This window comes from Schistocerca americana, chromosome 1 (genome assembly GCF_021461395.2).
Source record: "Schistocerca americana isolate TAMUIC-IGC-003095 chromosome 1, iqSchAmer2.1, whole genome shotgun sequence".
In the NCBI taxonomy this organism is placed as follows: domain Eukaryota; kingdom Metazoa; phylum Arthropoda; class Insecta; order Orthoptera; family Acrididae; genus Schistocerca; species Schistocerca americana.
Genome location: NC_060119.1, coordinates 299,125,397 through 299,151,910, shown reverse-complemented (window position 1 = coordinate 299,151,910; position 26,514 = coordinate 299,125,397). Strand labels below are relative to the sequence as shown.

At 41.8% G+C, this 26,514-nt stretch overlaps 1 protein-coding gene across 2 annotated transcripts in view; it reads right to left on the bottom strand.

Moving 5' to 3' along the window:
• LOC124622732 (UDP-glucosyltransferase 2-like) overlaps positions 1-26,514 on the bottom strand; it is a 139,291-nt gene that overhangs the window by 44,476 nt on the left and 68,301 nt on the right. Inside the window, exon 3 of one of the 2 annotated variants that reach the window (XM_047148525.1) lies at positions 12,418-12,599. The exons of the other annotated variant lie outside the window; for it this stretch is intronic. Coding sequence (XP_047004481.1) covers positions 12,418-12,599 — 182 coding nt within the window. The remainder of the gene's footprint in view (positions 1-12,417; positions 12,600-26,514) is intronic. 2 annotated transcript variants of the gene reach the window in all.

The following is a 26,514-nucleotide window of genomic DNA, read 5'->3' as shown; positions in this document are numbered from 1 at the left end:
TGTGTGTGTGTGTGTTACTGCACAGTGTCAAATTTTCGTGCATTTGTCAGTAGTTCTGTGCACACCGCCAGGGATGCTGGGTTTATTTGTGCAAAGTGTGGATCATTTATTCCTTGTTTTTGTTACCTTTTATATGTTAATCATTCTATGTCTTTTTTATCTCTCCTTCTCTAATGCGTGTTCACATCATGTTGGGATCACCACTTTAACCACAGTATAAATGAATTAGGTCCTGTGACTTTGCCATACCATTAGTAAAACAGCTACACTGCATGCAAAATTACCTGCTAGACACAAATCAGTGGAGACCACAGCCAGCCAAGATACGCGAGACGCCCCCACGGCAGGGCCATGTCCCACTCACCTGCATTATCACCTGATGCACAGAGGGACATGTGCTGGTATGACAAGCATTTCAAGGATCGTGCACAATGCTGCACCAAACCATGCACATTCTCAAATGCCAGTGGCAATTGAACGTAGGTGCTTTGTCCAATTGCCAGCCAACATCACAGCGCCAATTCATCAGTCATCAACACACAGGCTGTAAGTGCTTGAGTGATACTGGATCTAACTTATGTATTTACCCATGTACGATGCTACATCAGTGCCAACCATGTACATCGTTCTGCCTGGCGTTCATGAATAACATGCCTATTGCAACATACAGCTTGCACAGAATAGAACTAGATCTTGGCCTCTGCCGCACATTCCTTTGGAATTTCATAGTGGCAGATGTGGCAAAGCCAATAATAGCAGTGGATTTCTTGGCATACCATAACCTTTTGCCAGATATGACCAACACCAACCTTGTAGATCAGACCACCGGGCTGACGGCCGCGGGTTTCCGGTGCCAGACATCTACCCAATCTGCCCGTCTGATTACTTCCACTGATGATGACTATGCCATGCTATTTCCAGCGTTAACAAAGCCAACAGACATACTGATGGACATCAGGCACAACACTGTGCACTATCAAGACAACTGAGGGGCCGCTGATCTCCTGCTGACCACGACGACTGGTGGCAGACCGTTTGAAGACAGCCAATGGCAAGTTTGATAACATGATCAAAGAGGACATCATGCATCTGTCTGACAGCCCCTGGTCTTCACTGTTACACCTCATTTCCAAAATGGGTGGTGTGTGGTGGCCTTGTGGGGATTACAGAACATAGAATGCCTGCACAATACCTCACAGGTACCTGATACCTCTGCTACGCGACTTCAACTTCACATTGAGTGGCGCTTGTGTGCATAGTGTACTAGATTGCGCCAAGGTCTACACAGATTCCAGTGGCCAATGAAGATATACCAAAGACAGCCATTATTATGCTATTTGGCTTAACTGAAAGCAAATTTATGACTTTCGGTCTCCAGAATGCAGCACAAATGTCGGAAAGGTTCATTGATTTAGTGCTGTGAGGACTGCCATTCTCTTTCTCTTATCTCAATGACGTTTTGGTCTTCTCAGCATCGCCAGAAGAACATCACCAGCATCTTGTTGAGGTTTATCAATGACTAAGTGAGTACGGAATAGTGTGGAATGTGCTGAAGTGTATCTTTGGGCAGTCACAAGTTTACTTTCTAGGGCACCACATTACTCCTTCAGGCTTACTACCATTGCTGGACAAAACAGAGACTATCTGCCAGCTGCCCCAGTGGGCCACAAGCAAGGAATTAAGACACTACCTAGGCATGCTGAACTTTTATCAGCAGCACCTGCCGCATGCAGCTGAAGTTCAAGAGCTTCTGACAGCAATGCTGGCGGGCCTGAAGGCAAAATGTAATTCAACAATTTCCTGGATGGATGGCATGATTTGAGAAAACAAAACAAGTGATAGTGTATGTGGCATTGTTGGCACATCCCAAGCTGAGTGCACTGTTGGCTGTTGTTGTATATGCGAGCCAGACAGCGAGAGGCGGCGTGCTTCAACAACGGGTTGATGGGGCCTGGCAGCTGATAGCTTTCTTCTCTAAAATCTGACCACCTCGCAAAAGAAATGGAGCCCATATGACAATGAACTGCTGGCAATGTATGAGGCTGTCAAGTACTTTCATCTTCACATCAAGGTTCACGCCTTCCAGCAAATGCTCGCCAAAGCAACACAGTCAACTGCTATACACTGCCCAATTCACCACAGATGTTCAACACACTTCCAGGATCAACAACATTGTGGCGGGCATCTCTCTCATGTCAGCAGTGTCTCTACACTGGACTATGTGGCACTTGAAGAAGCATAGAGATCAGACCAAGAGCTGCAAGACCTATTACAAGATTCACAGACTTCACTGAAACTACAACCTGTAGACATTCCCGGCGCCAGCATGCAACTGTATTGCAATATGTCCACGGCCAAGCCACATCCTTATCTACACTCTGTCTGGTTCTAGATCACTTTGTATGGCTGGAAACAAAAAAGTATTGTAGAGAGTGGATGAAGTATTGTCCTCAGTGCCAACGCAGTAAGGTAGGCAGAAATGTACATGTGCCAATAGGTAATTTCCCTGATGTCACAGAGAAATTCACACATGTTCACGTTGACATCATCGGACCACTGCTGACCTCAAATGGCCAATGCTATTGCTCACCATCGTTGACAGATTCATCTTTGACTGGAAGCAGTACCAATACACTAGACTCTTGCTAATCCAGCTGTTCCTGGCATAGATGGGTGCCGGATTACTGGAAGTGTCAGATTATTGAGTGTCTGAAATTTATTTTATTCATTTATTTTTATTTTTATATATTCTGAAAATATAGGGGATATAGTGTACTGTGCTTTATTAAACTGAAGGATACAACTTCTAAGCATAGAGGACAGTCTTTATTAAAGCCAAAAATATATTAATTTTCAAAGAAAACTTAGTCCTTGAGTGTATACTGTACATAATTATACAGTCATATCACTCACTATGGAACAAGTCCCTAATTTTTAACTGTCACAATGATGTTACATGACAGTGGCATGCTTCATCACGCAACTGCTTTACAAGCATTACATCAGTACTGCATATATCTGGTTGTAGCATAATGTACTCCAAGAAGACCTCAGCAGCTTCAGCACCAGCAGTATGAGAAATCTTCATGCTCTCTCCTCCTGTGTCGTCTTCTTCATCACATTCTTGAATGCTTTTGATTATTTCTTCATCTGTTAAAGTTTGGTCTGTATCACAGTTTTCCTCATTTTCAGCCTTTTACAATTAGTAACATCTTCATCATCAATTTCTTCTCCTCCTTGAAGGTTGTGGAACATGTCTATGTACAAAGTAATTGGTAATTCTGAATTGACTCACTCGTTGCTGTCACTCACTACTGGATCCAACTCGGCATCAATGGATGGCAACAATTTTCTCCAGCTCTTCATTATGGGTATGCTCTCCACTTTATCCCATCCCTCAGCTGCTTGGAAAACAACATCACGTACATTAATTCCTTTCCACACCTTCAGCATAGTCTCAATAGAGTCATTTTCACCTTCATTCAGCAAGGAGATGAGAAGTGAATGTCGATAATGATGTTTAGTTATTCCAAAGTTCCCTGGTCCATGGGCTGAATTAGGGCTGTCACATTGGGTGAGAGAAAGAGTGCTTGTGTACCATCAGACATTAGAGAATCATCTGAAGGATGAGTGGGAGCATTTTCAGTTATAAGAATAGCTTTCAGTGGAAAACTTTTCTTCTTTAGCTCTTTTCTCACTGCTGGTACAAACGTTTCATGGAACCGCTGAGAGAATATTTGTCTGTCCATCCACACTTTCTTCTGAGCACAATACTGCACTGGTAGAGTATTTATGTCAGTGTGTTGAAAACGACAAGGATGTTGGGATTTTCCAATCACTATAAGCGGTAGTTTATGACTCCCATTTGCATTACAACATGTCATTAATGTTATGTGCTGTTCCTGTTGCTTGTAACTATGAGTTTCTTTCTCGTTGTTTGCAGCTAATGTTTTTGAAGGAAGCATCTTGTAAAAGAGTCCTGTTTCATCAGATTATACAGGCATCAGCAGTTAAATCTTCTTCCTCTATTATCTTCCACATCTTACTTACAAACTCATCAGCATCCTTATCATTTGCTGAGCGACTTTCCCTGGTGACTGTCAGCTGCTGAATGCCATGTTGTTTTTTACAGTTTGACATCCAACCTTTGCTCACTGCAAACAAGTTACTACCACTGCCAAGTTGTTTGTTAAATGTAGTTGCCTTTTGTTTATAATTGGGCTACTGACTGGAATTCCTTTACTGTGTTGTTGTATGAACCATCTATAAACAGCCATACCCAGTTCTTCATTCTCACTCTTTTGCATAATCTTCTGTTTCCCCAACTCACTATCCATTTGTGTTGAGTACTGTTGAATAACATCTTCTTTCTTTTTGATGTCATAAATGGTTGCTCATCCAACACTGAACTCAGCAGCAATGAGCTTTTGTGAAGAAACTCGATTTAACTTATCTAAAATTTTGAGTTTCTGCTTGAGGTCTAGCGTAGTGTGTTTCCTTTTAGAAGACATGATTCTGAACTGTAAAGAAAGCTACATTTCAAATACAGTATATAAAGCAGTGATGAACTAAGCATTATTGTGCACAATAATTCATTGTGCACATGTTTTTTGATGTGTGCCGGATTACTGAGAGGCCGGACTACTGAGGGCCGGATTAGCGAGAGTCTAGTGTAGATAATATCTCAGCAAAAACCTTGATGCATGCCTTTGTGTTGCATTGGATATCACAGTTAAAGTCTGAATTGTTTGCAAAACTGTCAGTACTTTGTGGCATGAACCATCTTCGGACAACCAGCTACCACCCAGCCAGCAATGTAATGGTGGAATGATGGCATCTCACCCTAAAAGTAGCCTTGATGTGCCATATGTTGGGCAATGCTGATTATCAACTGCCTGATGTAAGAGGATATCCAGGATCTGTGGAAAGGAGGGGACTCATGTTAGTTCTGTACAGGCCCAGTTTGAGAACATTACTCCATACAAGTGGCATATCATTTGTCCCCTCAGACATTGGCTGCATTTCCTGAGGCTTCACCAATCATCCTACTCAGACTCTGAAACATATACAGACTCAACCTGGTTGGTTCCTTGGCCGAGTTAGTATATGGGGATATGCTGAGACTGACCTTTGAGGGGGCCGATGTAGCAACCCACAGCCACCCACCATATGTGTGTGTGTGTGTGTGTGTGTGTGTGTGTGTGTGTGTGTGTGTGTGTGTGTGTGTGGTGTGTTAGTGCACGAATGTCAAATTTTCATGGGTGTATCAGTAGTTCCTTGCCCACCGACAGAGGCACTGGGTTTATTTGTGTGAAGTGCAGATCATTTATTCCTTGTTTTTGTTATCTTTTGTATGTTAACTACTCTATTTTTCTATCTCTCTTTCTCTAGTGTATGTTCAAAAAATGTCAGGGTCACCACTTTAGCTGCAGTGCCGACAGTACATCTAATGGGCATTTTGGCTCACAATGTAGCTGTTTTACTAATGGCATGGCAGAGTCACAGGACCTGATTCATTTGCACTGCAGCTAAAATCCTAATAACTGGTGCAATGGGACATACCCTCTACCATACATTTCACAGCAGTCTGCAAAGTATGGCTGTAGATGTAAAGCATGCATTTACAAGACACGACACTTGTCTATTGTATCAGTATCTTTTCATGACTACTGTTCTACCACGTTACATGGCTTTGTGGGGTACAACATTCCTTGTAGTCAGATTGGGCACTCTGTGCTGATATACTAACAAATCAGGCAACTTCATTTGTAGTATGGTCTTGGAAACATTCAAACACTGTAGCCCCTTTCTGTCATTCTTCCACATTGACCCATCTGACTGAGCTGATTCATTCATCTGCCTGGCAGATACACACGACTTCACTGCCAGACTCACAACAGCAGTAGACAGTCACATGACATTATGGTATGAGTTTACAACATCTGAACTGCTCCAAAGCTAACAGGATGCTCCTTTAAGTGAGTATAAGGGGGTACTGTAACTAATATTTTGTGATCTTTGGAGGTGTGTTGGGCAATGCTGATTATCAACAGGCCAATGTAAGAGGTATCCAGGATCTTGGAAAGGAGGGGACTCATGTTAGTTCCATACAGGCCCAGTTTGAGAACATTTCTATATACAAGTGACATATTTGCCCCCTCAGACATTGCTTGCATTTCCTTGTAAACTTGATAAGACCTTTAATAATATATCTAAATCCAGTGAGTATGGAAATGGGTTGTTCTTTCTTTTTAAAATAACTACTTCATAGACATTCCTCTACACTAGAAATAAATTTCTGAATCTTCTTCCTGTCCAAGTATTAGAAGAAGATACAATTCATTTATGTTTAAGGTAATTTTTAGTGAAAAGCGAAAGAACTGGAGCTTCAATAAAAATGTGCAGTCAGACTTAGTGGAAAAAATGGAAATATAAAATTTCTGTTATTTTATTAGTTCAATAACGGAAATTTTTAATTCTATAATTTACAAATTATTTCACTTTTCATTGGGAAAAGTGAGATATATATACAAAAAAGTCATAAAATTTTGTATTGATGTGTTAAACATAAGACACTGTTTAATTACATAATTCGTTTGTCACATGTGAAAAAAATTAACAGTATGTACGATAGTTAATGTTTAGAAAATTTGCTATGAAAGTAGCTAAAAATTGACAAGCATGATCAAGATTTTTATGTATATAACTAAAATTGAAAATATAAAATTGCGTGTGATATGAAAGGGTCATGTGTAATTCCTACAGTTATTCAGGATGTGTGCTGGCAATTTCCCTTCAGAGAAAAACATTGTATTAAAATTTTAGTAGCCTTTAGCTTAGCAAAACCATTCAAAATAGAATCTGAATCTACTGATCACAAAGTATCATTTCGAGTAGCTAAGTTGACAGTCCCCACAGTTGTTCTTCAGAAAATGTTGAGCTTGGGTGTGTCTCTATAAACTTAATGTTTTGAGAAACTCCTGTCACCATTAGCTACAGATGTAGGTAAAGCCAAGGAATTTGTAAGTTTGCAAAAGTATTGGGAAAAGTCAATAAAAAATAAAGAGCTTTTTGGAGAATATCCAGCAGGAAGAATGGACACTAAGATCGAAACTTCAACATTTATTCATCACTGATGTCACATTCACCACCATCATGTAACGCAGTCTCGAGAGGTATGTGGCTTTTAGCTTTTCACCAGTCTATGTCTGCAGGACATAAGTACCATATAGGGAGCTGAAGCACTTTTTATGACTGTCCCTATGGCCAAACCTGTCTTCTAAAGAGCAGGTAGCTTTATTGACAATAAAGCAGAAAATACACTCCTGGAAATTGAAATAAGAACACCGTGAATTCATTGTCCCAGGAAGGGGAAACTTTATTGACACATTCCTGGGGTCAGATACATCACATGATCACACTGACAGAACCACAGGCACATAGACACAGGCAACAGAGCATGCACAATGTCGGCACTAGTACAGTGTATATCCACCTTTTGCAGCAATGCAGGCTGCTATTCTCCCATGGAGACGATCATAGAGATGCTGGATGTAGTCCTGTAGAACGGCTTGCCATGCCATTTCCACCTGGCGCCTCAGTTGGACCAGCATTCGTGCTGCACGTGCAGACTGCGTGAGACGACGCTTCATCCAGTCCCAAACATGCTCAATGGGGGACAGATCCGGAGATCTTGCTGGCCAGGGTAGTTGACTTACACCTTCTAGAGCACGTTGGGTGGCACAGGACACATGCGGACGTGCATTGTCCTGTTGGAACAGCAAGTTCCCTTGCCGGTCTAGGAATGGTAGAACGATGGGTTCGATGACGGTTTGGATGTACCGTGCACTATTCAGTGTCCCCTCGACGATCACCAGTGGTGTACGGCCAGTGTAGGAGATCGCTCCCCACACCATGATGCCAGGTGTTGGCCCTGTGTGCCTCGGTCGTATGCAGTCCTGATTGTGGCGCTCACCTGCACGGCGCCAAACACGCATACGACCATCATTGGCACCAAGGCAGAAGCGACTCTCATTGCTGAAGACGACACGTCTCCATTCGTCCCTCCATTCACGCCTGTCGCGACACCACTGGAGGCGGGCTGCACGATGTTGGGGCGTGTGCGGAAGACGGCCTAACGGTGTGCGGGACCGTAGCCCAGCTTCATGGAGACTGTTGCGAATGGTCCTCGCCGATACCCCAGGAGCAACAGAGTCCCTAATTTGCTGGGAAGTGGCGGTGCGGTCCCCTACGGCACTGCGTAGGATCCTACGGTCTTGGCGTGCATCCGTGCGTCGCTGCGGTCCGGTCCCAGGTCGACGGGCACGTGCACCTTCCGCCGACCACTGGCGACAACATCGATGTACTGTGGAGACCTCACGCCCCACGTGTTGAGCAATTCGGCGGTACGTCCACCCGGCCTTTTGCATGCCCACTATACGCCCTCGCTCAAAGTCCGTCAACTGCACATACGGTTCACGTTCACGCTGTCGCGGCATGCTACCAGTGTTAAAGACTGCGATGGAGCTCCGTATGCCACGGCAAACTGGCTGACACTGACGGCGGCAGTGCACAAATGCTGCGCAGCTAGCGCCATTCGATGGCCAACACCGCGGTTCCTGGTGTGTCCGCTGTGCCGTGCGTGTGATCATTGCTTGTACAGCCCTCTCGCAGTGTCCGGAGCAAGCATGGTGGGTCTGACACACCGGTGTCAATGTGTTCTTTTTTCCATTTCCAGGAGTGTATTTCCATTGAAGGAGCTACACCTTCATTAATAGGTTCATCAGTAGATCAATAGATAACTTCCTTCTTCACTCCTTCACTCTTTGAGACAAATCTTCCCTCCATTTTGAAAGTTTGAATGAGATCCAAGTTTGTCAGCAATCAGTTTTTCATTTACTATCACACTATTAAAGTCCTTCTCTGATCTCATGTTATTCAAAAAGATGCTAATGCTCTCAACTAGATCCACAGCACTCTGCAGGTTTACAATAGCTCAGTGATCTCTGCTGACCTGGTTGATCCTGAACACAATTTCATACCAAACCACTATACAACAAAGAAGTTTGAATTATAGAGAGCATCATACTTTTATCCAAATGTAATATCTAAGATGCTGCAAAGCATCTATTCAGCTTTCCCACTGGGTACCGCTGAGAGGTTTTATTATTAGAATAGATACATGCTTCTTCAAAATACCTCATCAATAGATGGACAGAAGAAACTGAAAACTTTGTAACAGTATTGAATAAATTTTTATTTAGTCCAATTATTTATATAGTGAAGTAATTTTGATTTTATCAAATGAGAACGTATTTGCACTTATTATGTAAGCTATTATGTAAAAAAGCTCAACAGCTGGAGCTGTCAACTTTCTACCACGCTGAAGTGCCTCCTCCAAATGTGAAATACTGCATCCTCAGTTCTCCCAAAATCCAAAGTGGTCCAGAGGCTAGAGAGGTTGATGGGTGAGGACTGTCTTGATTCAGTCCTAGTCAGTACTACCAGCCAATTTGACGATGGTTTAGGAAGACTTCTGAAATGTATCTAGTTGTTTAGAGGCTCTAGATTACATTTTATGTCACCAAGCTAAAAATTATGTTTTCAAAACATATCTTGTTCAGTTTTTGCTATGCCAGTCAGTGTTATATGCCAGTCAGTATTAATAAATAAATACCTTGAACTTCACAAAATAAACCCTATTAATGTGATCAGATGTATTTTTCAAGCAATGTAAGTATTGTGGATTACATAAAATCTAATAAGCATCTTCTCAAAGTTAATGGTGTATTCCTCTACTTCAAGAGGTAGTAATGTGTGTGTTTTTTATATTCAACAAAATTTTCTCATCCATTTCAAACTTTTTCTGTTTCACACTTTTAATGTGGCTTTCAGACTATATTATGGGTCATAAATAAATTCTTTTTAAACAGTTTCAAGGTTTATTTCATAACTCAGTTGATACACTGCATTTATTTACATGCAGAGTGTTGAATCAAAAACGTGGGTGCATGAACATGTTAATAACTTCAGTGATGTACTTTGAGTATGTAACTAATTATAGTCACTGTTAAGATATCAAAGTAATGTATCTTAAAAATATTAATAATATAACTATGAATTGTTTGAGGTATAACAAGTTTTGTGCACTTCTTGTCAGATTTAATTCCTGGGGTGTAAGACATTTTTTGATTCATCAAATCAGTCACACAAAAATGCAATTTCATCATTTTGTCCCCTCATGAAAAAAAATTCTTTGGGGATTGATTTTACAGGGAGTAGAGTAACAATGCTCTGTCCAGCATGAGAAATGCTGCAGGAGAGGAGCTGTGCAGTGGAATCCAACTTCCAAATTCGTCTACATTACATAATGCTCATATAGCACATGTGCTTTATGCTTCATACTAAGTATCTATGACAATAGAATTGTCATGGAAGTAATGAACATTATAAATTTCATTATTTCAGAAGTGGAATATAGTGCCCATTTTGGGCTCAGAACATCTTCATTATTCATCTGAAAACAAAGCAACATAATAGAACAACATTAAGTTCGTAATGACCAGTATAGTGCAATACCCAGTGCTGTTATTGTATAATGCAGTATAGGCAATGGATGCACACAAAAGACTAGTCCTCCGAAGTGTCCTGACTTTTACTGTCTTCTGGTGAAGAGAGCGCAGTGATCAAAAATAGTTCCACCAACAATTTAAGGGATGTGTATATTTAGCATTTGTATTGTATGTGAACCGGGGGCCTAGAAACGATGGAGAGGCTCCATCCCCACTGCAGCTGCAGTGGTCTGCAGTCCACTTCACCCCTCCACCACCCCACACTGAACCACTCTTTCAGGGTTATTGTGCAGTTCAGCCCCCAGTGGATCACCCAGGGAATAATCCAAACACTGGTTTTGAATTGCCTCATCACACACAGACATTAATGATGATGTTTCTGGTGGCCTTATTACATAACAAGTTTGCCTTAGTAAGTGAAGTGTTTGGAAGTAAATACAAAGCTTTCTTTTTAATCACAATGTTATTTAGGGAAAGACTGGACATGACAGAACCATGAAACAGAATAGAACTAGGGGTTTCTTTTGGCTGCAGAGTGGTGCATTCTAAATCACTTCCAAAGACTGTTATCGATATGACAAGCATGGTAAAAAGCTGTTATAGGAAAGTTTGTCTTTGACTGTTGTGCTAGTAATGTTTTGCACTTGTTTTTTGCATAAATATGCAACATTAGGAACTCTCTATCTGCAACGTAAAAGAAAATAATTTATCTACTAGCTTTCTCTTTCTTAAAATTTCAAAATGCGTGCTAAACCCGTTATTTTAGTGCATTTAGATTATGTTTATTTTTCAGAGTGCTTTGTGAGTTTTGACCTGTACCTAATCTCACAGGTCTGGGCAGACTAGACCTGTGCAGAATGGACCAAAGTCCCGTTCTGCCCCAGATAACGTGCTACACTTTCCTAGTGTTTACTTTTTAGTTTTCATATTTATTCTAACATGTCTAAGATACATTACTATATTTTCAGGTTTTTCAGATTGTTGCCGGTGACAATTCTTCTTCTTTCATAGAAGTTTATAAGATATGACTGCAAAACTAATTGTCAAAGTTCATCTTCAGAAAATGTGGAAGTGGCAGTGACAACTGTTGTAAAAAGGGAATTGGGACTCAGGAAAGCCAGTATTCAGTTCAGAATTCCTAAAATAACTCTTTAGAGAGCATTTCAGGATAGGCTCTAAACTGAGGCTTTTCAAACTGACAAATGAAAGGGAAAATTTAGTTGCATTTTGTCAAATGAACGTGAGTTCAAGCTTTCCATTTATTTAAAAGACATGGAGAGTAAATTGTTTGCATTGACAATTAAGGTGGCAGTGAAAAAGAAACTGAAACACACATATAATAAAGAATTAAAAATGATGGGGCATGTAACATTCTGGCATTTGTAAATTCAAAAGCTTATTGTGTTTTTGTAGATTTTAGGAAATATGATTAGAATTTGAAGTTAAACTTGTATGGAAATGTAAATTTGTAATAGCCCTTGCACTATATTAGAGTTATGAACATGGTTCCATTCTACCCCAGGTCTGGGGCATGACAGACCAACTGTCAGCCTTTTTAAATACTGTTTCTTTATATTCATCTGTGTCTTAACATCAGGTTTCCTCGATTCATTGTTTAAATCATATATTAAATGTCAGGCAGACCTTTTTTGCCATTTTTAATTGAATTGTGGTCACTTTAATGCAGTGTTATCATCCTGCCCCAGGTTCCCCTAATATTTATGACTTCCTGATGAATTATCTATGACAGTTCTAGTTTCACAAATAAGGATAAACAGACAAGCCTATTCGCTGACAATTAGATGATTATACTATGAAAGGGTGGAAATCTTGGCATTTCACTCACTGTATTAGCTCCTGGACTTGGGGAGACTGTAACTGATGCTCTGTAAGGTTGGCCATCAGGTCCATGAAGGCTACCACAAACTCAGGAGGAGAAATTTCCTCCAAGTGTTTGTCTTCATCAAACAACATCCAATATTTGTAGGTGAAGGACAGGTCGATTTGCGTCAAGTTTTCTGGGGGATCCTGAAAGAAACATGTAAATTCTGTCTTTAGTGTCAGTAAGAAAAGAGCAATGAGATAATACTGTTCTGAGAAGTACTAGGCAAGCAAATAACTAAAAGTAACGTGAACATCTGTATTTTTCTGGACAGTAAGAAATGAGGTTTTGGCCTTGTCATTCATTCAGAGGAAGTCTGAAAGACATGTAGCTGAAACGTTAGTGAGCTGGTTGACCTGACTGAAAGAATGTGTGAACCACAGTACTTGGATGATGAGCTATATCATTTAAGAACTGCTTTCAGAAAAAGCAGCTACTCTGACAAAGAGATAAATAGTGCACTACACCCTCCACAGCATCTGGCAGGAAAAAGAAAAAAAAAAGAATAAAATAAAATTAAATTAAAAAAACGAATGAAGAGAATACTTTCCTCCCCTTCCTTAAAGCCGTCACAGATCACATGAGCAGTGTGCTAAGAAGACATGGTGTTTAAATCAACAAGAAAGGTGCAAGGATATCTGAAGACTGCAAGGGACCTACACCTGCTGCTTGCCTTAGCAAGAGTGTTTAAAATCTCTTGGTCATGTGGTGAAGTGTACACAGGAACTTCAAAGACATGTATTAACACATTACTTAAGGAACAAAAGAGCAACTGCCATCTAGGAAACAAACATAAATCAGCAGTAGTACATCATGCAATGGGGCCAGGGAACCATCAACTTCAGTTCTCTGATACTATGATTTTATCATGATCCATCCAGTCATTACTATCCTAGGACAAACAGGGAGGACATAGAAATTCAGTAGAACAAAAACACCTTTAACAGAAAATGAAGGAGAATTGAATTAGACGAGTAGTGGACCTTAACCAGCTGCAGCATTAATCCTTTATTTACCATTATTCCTTTTTTGGTACACAAATATTTTATTTTTTTCTACATAAAAAATGAAACTTTTGGCTTTGAGTGTTGTCTCTAGGAGTTGAACTTACTGCTATAATGCCTAAAAATTGAAAAGAAATCATTTTTCTCTACTTAGCCTATTTTAGGATCAGAATTCATTTGCCTATTTTCCATCTTTGCACTTGGTTACAGGGTATAATTGTTGGTTGTTTCTGTGTAACAATGAATTCTGATTTAATTGTCCGAGCATGTTTGTTATGAACATAAGGATGTCCATGCATCAAGTATATTTCATAGTCCTTGAAGTATGTGCAATCTCAATTTATGTATGCCAATAATGGGACAATGACAATGACTACTTTGTTGAGGTGCCATATTATTGTATACATGTCTTATAAACAAAAATTACTATTTACATTGTTGAGATCTGCCTCCTTTACATTCTATTAGATTTTCTCCAGGGATAGGTAATACAACAAAATAATCACTCTAAAATTTTGCGATTCCAACAGGATAAAAACGTGCCATGTGGACTAACAGTTGAAGAAGTTATAGTAGAACTGGAGAGCTATGAAGTGAGTGAAGATGGAGCCGATGACTCAGAAATGGTGAGTATTTCACCCAATACAGACTAAATAATGGATGAAGAGGACATCGAAGAAATGTCCTGAAAAGTGACTATATTTTACAAGATGTAGCAGATACTTTAGAACTTATAACCAGCACGGATGAGGATTCCATGACTAAATGTTTGACAAAGAGTACAAAGTTCTCACAGTGAAATGGAGGGACAATAAACCAGTATGTGTAGCCACAAATTACAGTAGTATTACTTCTTTGAGCCATGCTAAAAAATACTCAAGGGCAAAGAAAAAGGAAATGTATATTACAATGCCACATCTCATGAAGAATACAAGGCCTATATGGATGGCATTGATCTACTGGAGAAGCAGTTATCATATATGTGACTGTAGGCTTTTCCGTTGTAAATTGTTGATGGAGGCTTCTCGGGGCCTCCAGCCGGGTGGTAACACTGATATTTTGCGACATTTTGGGAAGTGTCATACTACCCATCTTCTGGTGAAGTGTGAAGACTCGCAGAGAGCAGGGTGTTTATATGTGTGGTCACCCCCTCTACTAGACCACGGCAGCATGCACGTGGTGGTGGGGGTAGAGATCGCCCCTGGTGGCCACGTTCGGTTCTCAGTGTAAGCATTCCGTCTGTGTCTGTGGCGGAGGATGTTGACGGGCGTGCTTCCAATGGATTGCCGCTATTGCAGGGTTCCATGCTGCACTGAGTTGGTATCCCTCATCCCTGTTGACCAGGTTGTCATGAATCCTTATTTCTAGGGATTCTTTAATAATACTTTCCCAGAAGCCAGATACTCAGCATAGCACATTCGTGTTTTCAAAGTTGAAGGTGTGTTCTTAATTTATGCTGTGTTCTGCTATGGCTGGTTTTTCTGTGTGACCTAGTCACATGCATCTAATAGGTTTTTCACAACATTTAGATATACAGTGTTGTGTTTGTTGTCGCGCCCGGGTTCCCGGGTTTGATTCCTGGCAGGGTCAGGGATTTTCTCTGCCTCATGATAACTGGGTGTTGTGTGATGTCCTTAGGTTAGTTAGGTTTAAGTAGTTCTAAGTTCTAGGGGACTGATGACCACAGAAGTTAAGTCCCGTAGTGCTCAGAGCCATTTGTTGTGTTTGTCCAATGTATTGTTTACCACATTCGCATGGGATGCTGTACATTCCTGGTGTGCTAAGATTCAGCGGGTCTTTGGCAGAACCTAGTAGTTTCCTTGTCATTGGTGGTGGGTGGAGAATGGTTTTGATCTTGTATTTGCCCAGAAGTCAGGCACTTTTGGCCAAGATCGGACCCACGTATGGAAGGAACACGAGTCGTTTGTCTTCTTCTTCTTCTTCTTTTTCTTCTTCCTTTTAAGTGTCCTGTTGATCTGTGTTTCACTGTAGCCATTTTGGTGGAAGACTTCCCTCAGGTGTTACAGCTTGGATGGTGGGCTGTCTTTGTTGCAGATGGCATGCGCCCTATATACCAGGCTGGTCAGTACTGTTTGTCTTTGTGCTGAATGGTGGCAGCTTGTGTGTGTCTTCTTCCTATGTACTGCATGGCCTTGTAAACCATCTGCCTTCTTCTTAATTGGTATGTCAAGGAAGGGGAGGCATCCATTTTCCTCCATTTCCATTATAATTTGACATTCAGATGGATGTTGTTGAGGTGCTCCAGAAACTCATCTAGTGCCTGTTTGCCATGTCTCCACATGACAAAAGAAACAAAAAACAACAAAAATGTATGATAGCTACAATTTTGGTGTACATCACAAGTGTTTTGGTTCATTTCATACTGAATACACACTCAATAATATTAAAAACAGTGTTTTTATTTTGTCCACAGAGTCTTCTGCATCGATAAAAATATTGTCCACTTTAATAGCTAATTTTGCCAATGTCCCAACAATGGAACAGTCTATAGCTTTTGTACTAATAGAGCGAAATTTTTCAGAACAGTTTTTCTTTTATTTCTCTGTCAGGGTGTCACATTACTGTTAAAAAAAGTTTGAAAAATAAAATAATAAAGTTTTGGCAGGTAATGAGTTAATAAAGCAAACACCCTACCACAAGCTTCACAACACACTCTAGCGAGAATCTGCAATCTTAGACAGCACTTGGTGTTATGAACCAACCTTTGTATGGATGCATATAAACAGTTCGGGTTGCTGAATCATTTTATCAATGATCACTGAGTCACAATCAGAGAAGTTGCTGAGATGTTGGCATGAAATTTTTTCAGGTGTTTTGGGGCACCAAAAGTGTGAAGTCAAGAACAATGCAGAACTACTTGAAACATATCGCAACAGGTGATGAAACCTGGGTTTACAGGTATGATGTTGAAACTAAGACTGAGGGAGGTAGTGCTGCAGTTAGCACACTGGACTCTCATTCAAAAGGATGACAGTTCAAATTCCCACCCATCCAGCCACAAAATGGTTTTCTGTGATTTCCCTAAACTGCAAAAAAGCTCAAAAGTGTGGTCAAAGTAAAGGCTATGTTCACTGTTGCAAAATGTACCATAAGTTATTGCCACAAGTTTGAATGATCAATAAGAGGTAGGGGAGAATGGGGTATTTCCAGTAAGGAGGTAGTCCTGGTAGGTTGACTTTCAGCTGTTATTTCCATCTGGAAGCGCTCTGGTTGGTGCTGTACTCTTCACAGCAGTATGGTGAATTAATGTTTATAGGGACACCATTACTGAATCATCTGTTGTGCAGTTGTGCTTGGAAAATGTTTTAATGTGCTTCTGCTCTAATTTTCGTCAGTTTTCCAGCAACTGTAAGTTCCACTTGTTTCAGCATTTCTTCACTACATCACATTCCATAACTACCAGTATTTAATAAGGTTTAGTTTACTGTATTATGCAAATATTTTAGACAATAATTTATAATCTCTAAAAACGATGTTTTCTTTCTTAGCAAAATGGGTAGGCATGGTAGGTGGCAATAGGGTAATGGCAGTAGCTACCGACATTCCACAACATGTAATTAAATGTTTATTCTCAATAGAAATAAGAGAATGCCTCATTTTAATTATCCACATTGGCCTTGTTACCGATGCCAAGAACATGGAATAGGACCATGAATTGAGGAAGTTGGTCCAAAGAAGCCCTTAAAAATGTGTTGAATTTTATTGTGAGAGGTAATTCCATTAGTGCAACAAGCAGATTGTTCAACATCCCATTAACACTCTACAAGAGCATAGGAAGGAAATTAATGCCACTTTCACTCAAGAACTGGAAGAACAACTTATCAATAGACACAGGGTTTCTCAAAATGATTGCTTGGCAGGAAATAACTCATTTGATGACTTTTTAAAAACAAATCCAACCATAATCAATAGAAGACCTCAATAAATTACTGTTAACAGAATCACTGAATTCTAGTATGATGCTGTGAAGAAATATTTTGGAAACTCCAAAAAAGTTTTTTCTGCAAGTGAATACATACCAGATCACATCTACAGTACAGATGAAACTGATATCACAACAGTGCAAGACCTCAGAACAATAGCTGCCACTAAAGGTAGCAAAGGGTAGGCTTAGTGACCAACTGGAATACAGGAAAATTAGTTACTGTAATATGTACTATGAATGCAGCAGGAAGTTTTATTCTTGCAATTTTTATTTATCCCAATAAAAGGATGAGCCTCTTACTAAAAAAAGATGGCCCACCTTATGCTCTTTACAAATGCTCACCAACAGGTTGCACTAATAAAGAGTTGTTCTTTACTTGGTTGAAGCATTTTGTCCATCACTCCAAAGCAGGCCTCAAAAACCCTGAATTGTTGATATGGACACTTACAACAGCCAAACAACTTCACAGTCCTATAAATTATGTAAAAGTAATGGGGTTACTATGGTCTCCATACCACCCCACTGCTTGCATAGGGTGCAGCCTCTGGATGTAACTTTCTACTCAACTATGAAAGGAGCTTTTAAAAAGGAGTGTGATCTATACATGAAAATGCATAAGCTTGTATGGATCACCCTGCAATATTTAACTGGTCTTTTTAATCAGACTTATGTTATAACTTCAAGTTGAACAAATATATTTCAAGGAAGACGCAATACCTGAGAGTCACAGATCAAGTAAACAGAGTAAGACGTGTGTACACTTTAACAGTCAAATCAAAACTGAGTCTGAGTCTAGTGGCCGCTGGCTGGCTGGCCGCTTAGGTGGCACGGCTGCTGCATAGCTAGCAGACAGTGCTGCATGTAGAGGACACGCGTAGTGTCCCCAATGATAACGATTCAAGATTACAGGAGACATGGGGGTCGAATCTGCTGGGGCCCCGTGCACCAATCTGCCCATTGTGGCAAGTCCGGTTGTTATAACAGGAGACATGGGTGATGATTCCATGTCCATAGGAGAAGGAGGCGAGTAGAGTTGCTCTGACAGATGATGGTCATCTGGTTCCTGCATGGGCATGTCTCCTGGTGGCATCAGTTCTTGTGCTGGCACTGATATGATGGTGGGTGGACTACGTTGTGAGTAATGAGAGATTCCAGTATCCCGAGCATCAGGTAGAGCCAAAGGTGGTGTAGCGGCATCCGAAACAGGCGTTGCCAGCACACAAGGCCGAAGCTGGTCTGAATGACGGACTGCAACACCCGCGTCCATCTGGATTTCATACAGGCGTTGGCCCCGGTGTCGTAAGATGCAGTCAGGACTCCATTTTGGCTGCCTGCCATATCCCCGTACCCATACAAGGTCATCGGCGGTGAACTGGCCAAGCGAAGGCACCCAAGGCCATGAGGTGAAAGGCCGCAGAAGATGAAGTAGCGTGCGGGGCTGTCGGCCATGTAAGAGCTCAGCCGAGCTGTGGTCGCCCATGGGGGTGAAACGGTAAGAAGCCAGAAATTGGAGAAGCGCATCATCAGCAGCAGAAGAAGTCAGGAGTTTCCTCATCTGAGCCTTAAATGTGCGGACCAGTCGTTCCGCCTCACCGTTTGACTGTGGATGGAATGGAGGGGCCGTGACATGCATGACGCCGTGATGGGCACAAAAATCTGCAAAATCGGAAGAGGCAAATTGCAGACCATTATCAGTAACAAGAGTAGAGGGAAGGCCTTCCAAAGAGAAAATGCGAGCTAGAGCATTGGTGGTTGCCACGGTGGTAGGCGACGTGCAACGGACAATGAAAGGAAAGTTAGAGTAGGCATCAATAACGAGAAGCCAATAAGTACCTAAAAAAGGTCTCACGAAGTCAGCATGAATATGCTCCCAGGGCTTCTCAGGCGAAGGCCACGGTGACAAAGATAACTTCGGGGTGGCGGCCTGTGATGCACAAGGGCTGCAGGCAGTAACCATGTGTGCGATTTCAGAGTCGATGCCGGGCCAGTACACATGACGGCGCGCCAGAGATTTTGTGCGAGAGACACCCCAGTGCCCTTGGTGCAGGAGGCGCAAGACCGAAGCATGCAAAGACGCAGGTATCACAACACGCGGTGAAGCATTTTCAGCGGAAAGGAGGATAACACCATCCCTAACCATGAGGTGGTAATGCAAAGCATAGTAGTTCCACAACGGATCAGGAGTCAACCCCGAATGGCAATCATTGGTATTGATAGAGGCCGAAAGGAGTGTTAAGGACCAGCTTTACTTCTGCCAGTATCTCGTCTCCTACCTTTCAAACTTTACAGAAGCTCTAATGCGAACCTTGCAGAACTAGCACTCCTGAAAGAAAGGATACTGCGGAGACATGGCTTAGCCACAGCCTGGGGGATGTTTCCAGAATGAGGTTTTCACTCTGCAGTGGAGTGTGTGCTGATATGAAACTCCCTGGCAGATTAAAAGTGTGTGCCCGACCGAGACTCGAACTCGGGACCTTTGCCTTTCGCGGGCAAGTGCTCTACCATCTGAGCTACCGAAGCATGACTCATGCCCGGTCCTCACAGCTTTACTTCTGCCAGTATCTCATCTCCTACCTTTCAAACTTTACAGAAGCTCTCCTGCAAACCTTGCAGAACTAGCGCTCCTGAAAGAAAGGATACTGCGGAGACATGGCTTAGCCACAGCCTGGGGGATGTTTCCAGAATGAGATTTTCACTCTGCAGTGAAGTGTGCACTGATATGAAACTTCCTGGCAGATTAAAACTGTGTGCCTGACCGAGACTCAAACTCGGGACCTTTGCCTTTCGCGGGCAAGTGCTCTACCATCTGAGCTACCGAAGCACGACTCACGCCTGATCCTCACAACTTTACTTCTGCCAGTATCTCGTCTCCTACCTTTCAAACTTTACAGAAGCTCTAATGCGAACCTTGCAGAACTAGCACTCCTGAAAGAAAGGATACTGCAGAGACATGGCTCAGCCACAGCCTGGGGGATGTTTCCAGAATGAGGTTTTCACTCTGCAGTGGGGTGTGTGCTGATATGAAACTCCCTGGCAGATTAAAACTGTGTGCCCGACCGAGACTCGAACTCGGGACCTTTGCCTTTCGCGGGCAAGTGCTCTACCATCTGAGCTACTGAAGCATGACTCATGCCCGGTCCTCACAGCTTTACTTCTGCCAGTATCTCATCTCCTACCTTACAAACTTTACAGAAGCTCTCCTGCAAACCTTGCAGAACTAGCGCTCCTGGAAGAAAGGATACTGCGGAGACATGGCTTAGCCACAGCCTGGGGGATGTTTCCAGAATGAGATTTTCACTCTGCAGTGAAGTGTGCGCTGATATGAAACTTCCTGGCAGATTAAAACTGTGTGCCTGACCGAGACTCAAACTCGGGACCTTTGCCTTTCGCGGGCAAGTGCTCTACCATCTGAGCTACCGAAGCACGACTCACGCCTGGTCCTCACAGCTTTACTTCTGCCAGTATCTCGTCTCCTACCTTTCAAACTTTACAGAAGCTGTAATGCGAACCTTGCAGAACTAGCACTCCTGAAAGAAAGGATACTGCAGAGACATGGCTCAGCCACAGCCTGGGGGATGTTTCCAGAATGAGATTTTCACTCTGCAGTGGGGTGTGTGCTGATATGAAACTCCCTGGCAGATTAAAACTGTGTGCCCGACCGAGACTCGAACTCGGGACCTTTGCCTTTCGCGGGCAAGTGCTCTGCCATCTGAGCTACCGAAGCATGACTCACGCCCAGTCCTCACAACTTTACTTCTGCCAGTATCTCGTCTCCAACTTCGAAGCTTTACAGAATCTCTCCTGCAAACCTTGCAGAACTAGCACTCCTGTGGCTAAGCCATGTCTCTGCAGTATCCTTTCTTTCAGGAGTGCTAGTTCTGCAAGGTTTGCAGGAGAGCTTCTGTAAAGTTTGGAAGGTAGGAGACGAGATACTGGCAGAAGTAAAGCTGTGAGGTCCGGGCGTGAGTCGTGCTATGGTAGTTCAGATGGTAGGGCACTTGCCTGCGAAAGGCAAAGGTCCCGAGTTCGAGTCTCGGTCAGGCACACAGTTTTAATCTGCCAGGAAGTTTCATATCAGCGCACACTCCACTGCAGAGTAAAAATCTCATTCTGGAGAGACTACATTGTTACTACTTTTACTGTAGAATATCTGACTTTCCTGATGAAGCCACAATCTCAACCCTGCTTGCACCACTATCAACATTAAGTACTCAAGACACCCGTGAATCAACGAAGTAGTTAGTATGTAGGGAAATTCTCAAACAGCATAGTTGTCTTTTAAAAAATATATCCGCCCAATTGTTCATTAGACCACTGTGTAGAGATTTGAGGTAAATCGGTCAAGAACTTTAGAGTAAAAATCTCATTCTGGAGAGACTACATTGTTACTACTTTTACTGTAGAATATCTGACTTTCCTGATGAAGCCACAATCTCAACCCTGCTTGCACCACTATCAACATTAAGTACTCAAAGATGTTCTTCATGTTTTGGAAATAGGTGAAAATTGGACAGGGCCAAATCAGGACCATACGGAGGATCATTAATGACAGTGAACCCCCAGGTGTTGGATTGTTGCATATGCTGCTATGCTTGTGTGTCATCTTGCATTATCATGCCAAAGGAGAGGCTGCTCCATGTGTGGATGAACTCTTTGAAGCTGAAACTCAATTAAAGCACACTGCTTCTCACATACTGACACACACTATCCAGTTACAACCTGTCAAAAGGCTGAATAAACCACCTTTTGCAGCATAGACAGCTGCAAGACATGCAGGATGACATTCAATATGGTACTGGAAGGTACTGACTGGTATGTGGAGTCATGATGACTCCAGTGCTGTGAACACTGGTCCAGGTTTCTTGGTTGAGGAGCAGTGGTGCATACAGCCTGACAAAGGTGATCCCACAGGTACTTGACTGAGTTTAAATTCAGGGAGTTTGGTGGCCAGGGGAGTATGGTAAACTCATCCTGGTAATCTTCAAACCAAACACGTACACTGCAAGCTGTGTAACATGTTGCAATGCCCTGCTGGTAGATGCCATCACGCTGGGGAAAAACAAATTGCATGTTGGGATGGACATTGTCCCCCAGGATAGATGCTATACTTGTGTTGATCCAGTGCACCTTCCAGAATGACGAGATTACTCAGGGAATGCCACAAAAACATTCCTCAGATCATAGCTGTTGCAGGGTTTTTGCTTTCAGGCATTTCACACCATAGAAACGAATGGCCATCTGTCTTATGATGCATAAAATGTGATTAATCTGAAAAGGCAACCTGCTGCCACTCAGTGGACATCCAGTTGTGGTATCAGCGTGCAAATTCCAGCCTTCATCACTGATGAACAGCAGTCTGCATGGGTGCATGAACCAGGCATCTGTTGTGGAGACCCAAACACAGCAATGTTTGCTGAATAGTCATTGAGGAGACACTGTTGATAGACCCTTGTTTCATATGGGTAGTCAGTTACTCAACAGTTGCATGTCTATTTGCCTGTAAATGTCTTGGCAGCAATTGTTTATCTCTGTCATCAATGAACCATGGTGCACCACTGTTCCCTTGGTGGCAGTTTTGGATGGTGTAATTTTGCCATGCATGGAATACCACTGCCATGAACCATGTAGCTTATGGAAACCAATATTGACAGTAAATCGATGGCCGAAAATTGAGTAAAGAGAAAATGTTACAATCACCAGTAACATTAACTCCAATCAATACCAAGGAATAAATCAAAAATTGTCTTAAACATAACATACACATCAGGACTGTCTCTCTGGTGCCCTTACCTTTCTGAATGCCAAACTTATCGTCATTAAACAGATCCTCAATTTTCTTTTCCTTTCTTCTCTATATCATTCCACTGTCCAGTCATATTAATGTGACCATCTGGCGAAAGCCTGAATAACTACCTTTTGCAGCAAGGACCACTCTAAGATGTGCAGGAAGAGAGTCAATAAAGTACTGGAATGTACTGACGTGGATGTGGAGCCATACTGTCTCCACTGCCTTAGATAGCTGTGCTAAATTTCTTGTTTGTGGATCAATGGCTCGAACTGCCAGCGTGATCCCACAGTTTCTTGACTGGATTAAATCCAGGGAGTTTGAAGGCTAGGGGTGTACAGTAAATTCATCCTGGTGCTCTTTGAGCTATGCATGTACACTGCAAGCTGAGTGAAACTTTGCTATGTCCTGATGATAGACATCATGCTGAGGAAAAAAAAAAAAAAAAAGACTCTTGTAGGGGTGGACATGGTCCCCAAGGCTGGATGCACACTTGTGTCAATCCATTATGCCTTCCAGGATTATGAGATCATCCATGGAATGCTCTCTGGCCCAGACTCTTTTGATGATTATTGCAGGGCAGTCAGTTGTTCAACAGTTGCAGGTCTATTTGCGTGCAAGTATCTCCACAGCCATCATACAACCCTATCATCTATAGCCTGTGGTGCACCGTAGTTGCCTCAGTGTCAGTGGTAGCGCCATTTTGTCATGCAAGGTATACCTTAACCATGGCAGTATGCGAACAGTTTACAAACTTAACCATTTCGGAAATGTTTTCGCCCTTGGCCCAAAAGGCAACGAAGGCCAGTGGTCACATTAAAGTGACTGGAACATGTATTTATAGCAATTTTTATGAACGAGTTGATGGTGTGATAGTTCTCACACTTATCTGCCCTGTCTCTTTTTGGGTTTGTGTGGATGATATTTTTTTCCAAAAATCTGTCAGTATGTCTCCAGACTCACACACCATCCGCAACAGTCATTTGGTTACCTTTTCCCCTCAATCATTTCAGAAATTCCAAAGAAATGTTGTCTATCCGTTCTGCCTTTTTGATCGCAAGTCTTTCAAAGCTCTATTAAACTTGTACTCTACTACCGGATTCCCAAGTCTATCATATCAGCTCCCATTTCTACCTCAATCACATCATCAGGCTAGTCCTCCCTCTTGTAGAGACCTTCAATGTACTCTTTCCACCTATCCGCTCTTTCCTCCATCCTTAACAATGGAATTCCCATTACATTCTTAATACTGACACTCTTGCTTCTGATTTTAGCAGAGGTTATTTTGACCTTTTCTGTACACTGAATCAATACTTTTGATGATCATTACTTTTTCGAGTCCTTCACATGTTTCTTCAGCAATTTGCCTTGGCCTTCCTGCATTTTCTGTTTATTTCATTCCTTAGTGACTAATATGTTTGTATTTCTGAATTTCCATGAACATTTTTATGCTTCCATCTATTGTCGATCAGTTGGCGTGTTTCTTATGTTATCCAAGGTTTCTTCACAGTTCCCAGCCTTAAACTCATATTTGTCTGTCCCACTTCTATAATTGCCGGTTTTAGAGATTTTCATTCCTATTCAACTGAACTGTTTACTGTAGTACTCATTACTGGGGTATGTATAGTCTCAATGAGCTTCAAACGCACCTCATCATTCCTCATACTTCAGTATCCCACTTCTTTGCATCCTGATTCTTCCATGTGAAACTGATAAACTGCAACCTAGTCTTCATCGTTATGAAATTGTAACCCAAGTCTATACCTGCTCCTGGATATGCTTTACAGTTCATTATCTGATCCTGGTATCTCTCTGTCTGACCATGATGTAATCCATCTGGCATCTTCCCCTGTCTTCAGGCTATTTCCAAATGTACTCCTGTTCTTCTGATTTTTTAACACTGTATTCGCTATTACAAGCTGAAATTTATTGCAGAACTCATGTAGTCTTTCTTCTCTCACATTATCACACAACACCTTTCCCTACTACTGCATTTCAATCCCCCATGACATTAGATTACCATCTCCTTTTATATACTGAATTTCCCATTCAATACCATCATATACTTTCCCTAACTCTTCATCTTCTGTTAGTGACATCAGCATGTATTCTTGATCTATTGTTGTTGGCATCAATTTGCTGTCTATTCTGATAGGAACAACCATATTACTGAACAGTTCACAGTAATTCACTCTCTGCTCTACTTTCCTATTCACAAGCAATTCTACTCCCATTAAACCATTTTCTGGTGCTGTTGAAATTACACGATATTCATCTGACCAAAATTTCTTATCTTCTTTCCATTTCACTTCACTGACTGCCACTAGATCTAGATTGTGAGTTTCCATTTCCCTTTTGAGATTTTTTGGCTTCCCTGACAGGTCCAAACTTCTGACATTCCATGCTCCATTTGCTTTCCATTCGTTATTTTCAGGCCTTAACACCTGATAAATGTAAAAGCTGCCATCTGATTATGCCAACCAGATTTGATTACTTTGTATAGTCAATGCCACCCGATAACATTAAGCCAGGTGCTGGGCCACTGTGATGATGATGAGTGTGGTGTGGCAACATTTCTTCTAAGAGTCTCCACACACAGTTATATCCATTGTGATATTGTGTGCAGTTCTGGAAATCGCCTGAAAGCACAACATCGTGTCACTCTTGTGTCCAGTGTTGCTGTTGGATGCACCAGTGATTTGCGACTCTCTCTACTGCTGCACCTATGAAGCTACAACAATAGTCGCTGTAATGAGAGTCCATAGTGCTCCAAACATGCTTGCACTTTCAAGTGTCTTTCTGTAAACAAGACCATGGCCTGGTTCAAGGTAAGGCTGCATGACCCTGCACAGTGCAGCGAACAATCTGTCTGTCCTCTTCAGTGCTGCTTGTGCTGCTTGTGTAAGGCCATTGAGTTCTAACATGACATTAAGTATGGGCCTCCTGAAGCCACTGATATTTACATGACAATTGTCGGATCCCGATCAATGCAACCAGCAATATCACAGAATGATAAACAGCAGTGTTGATAGGTCACACTCCTGATGCAGCCTACTTCCAATGATCAGGTTAGGCGTTTCTCCTTCTTGCATGAAGCACAACATGATCCTTTCACCACTAGATTCTAAATTTATTTCTGAGTAACTCACTGTGGAATCTTTCCTTATGTACTGAATGTAAATGGCGTTAAATTTACCTAAATTGTGTGATTGTGCTGAAATGCTAATCATTTACATATCCACGTATGTAGTACACTATGTGGCATTCTGATGTTTGTTGCATGCTACCTCCAAGGTGTTGCATTTTTAGTGACCATCAGTGTAAAA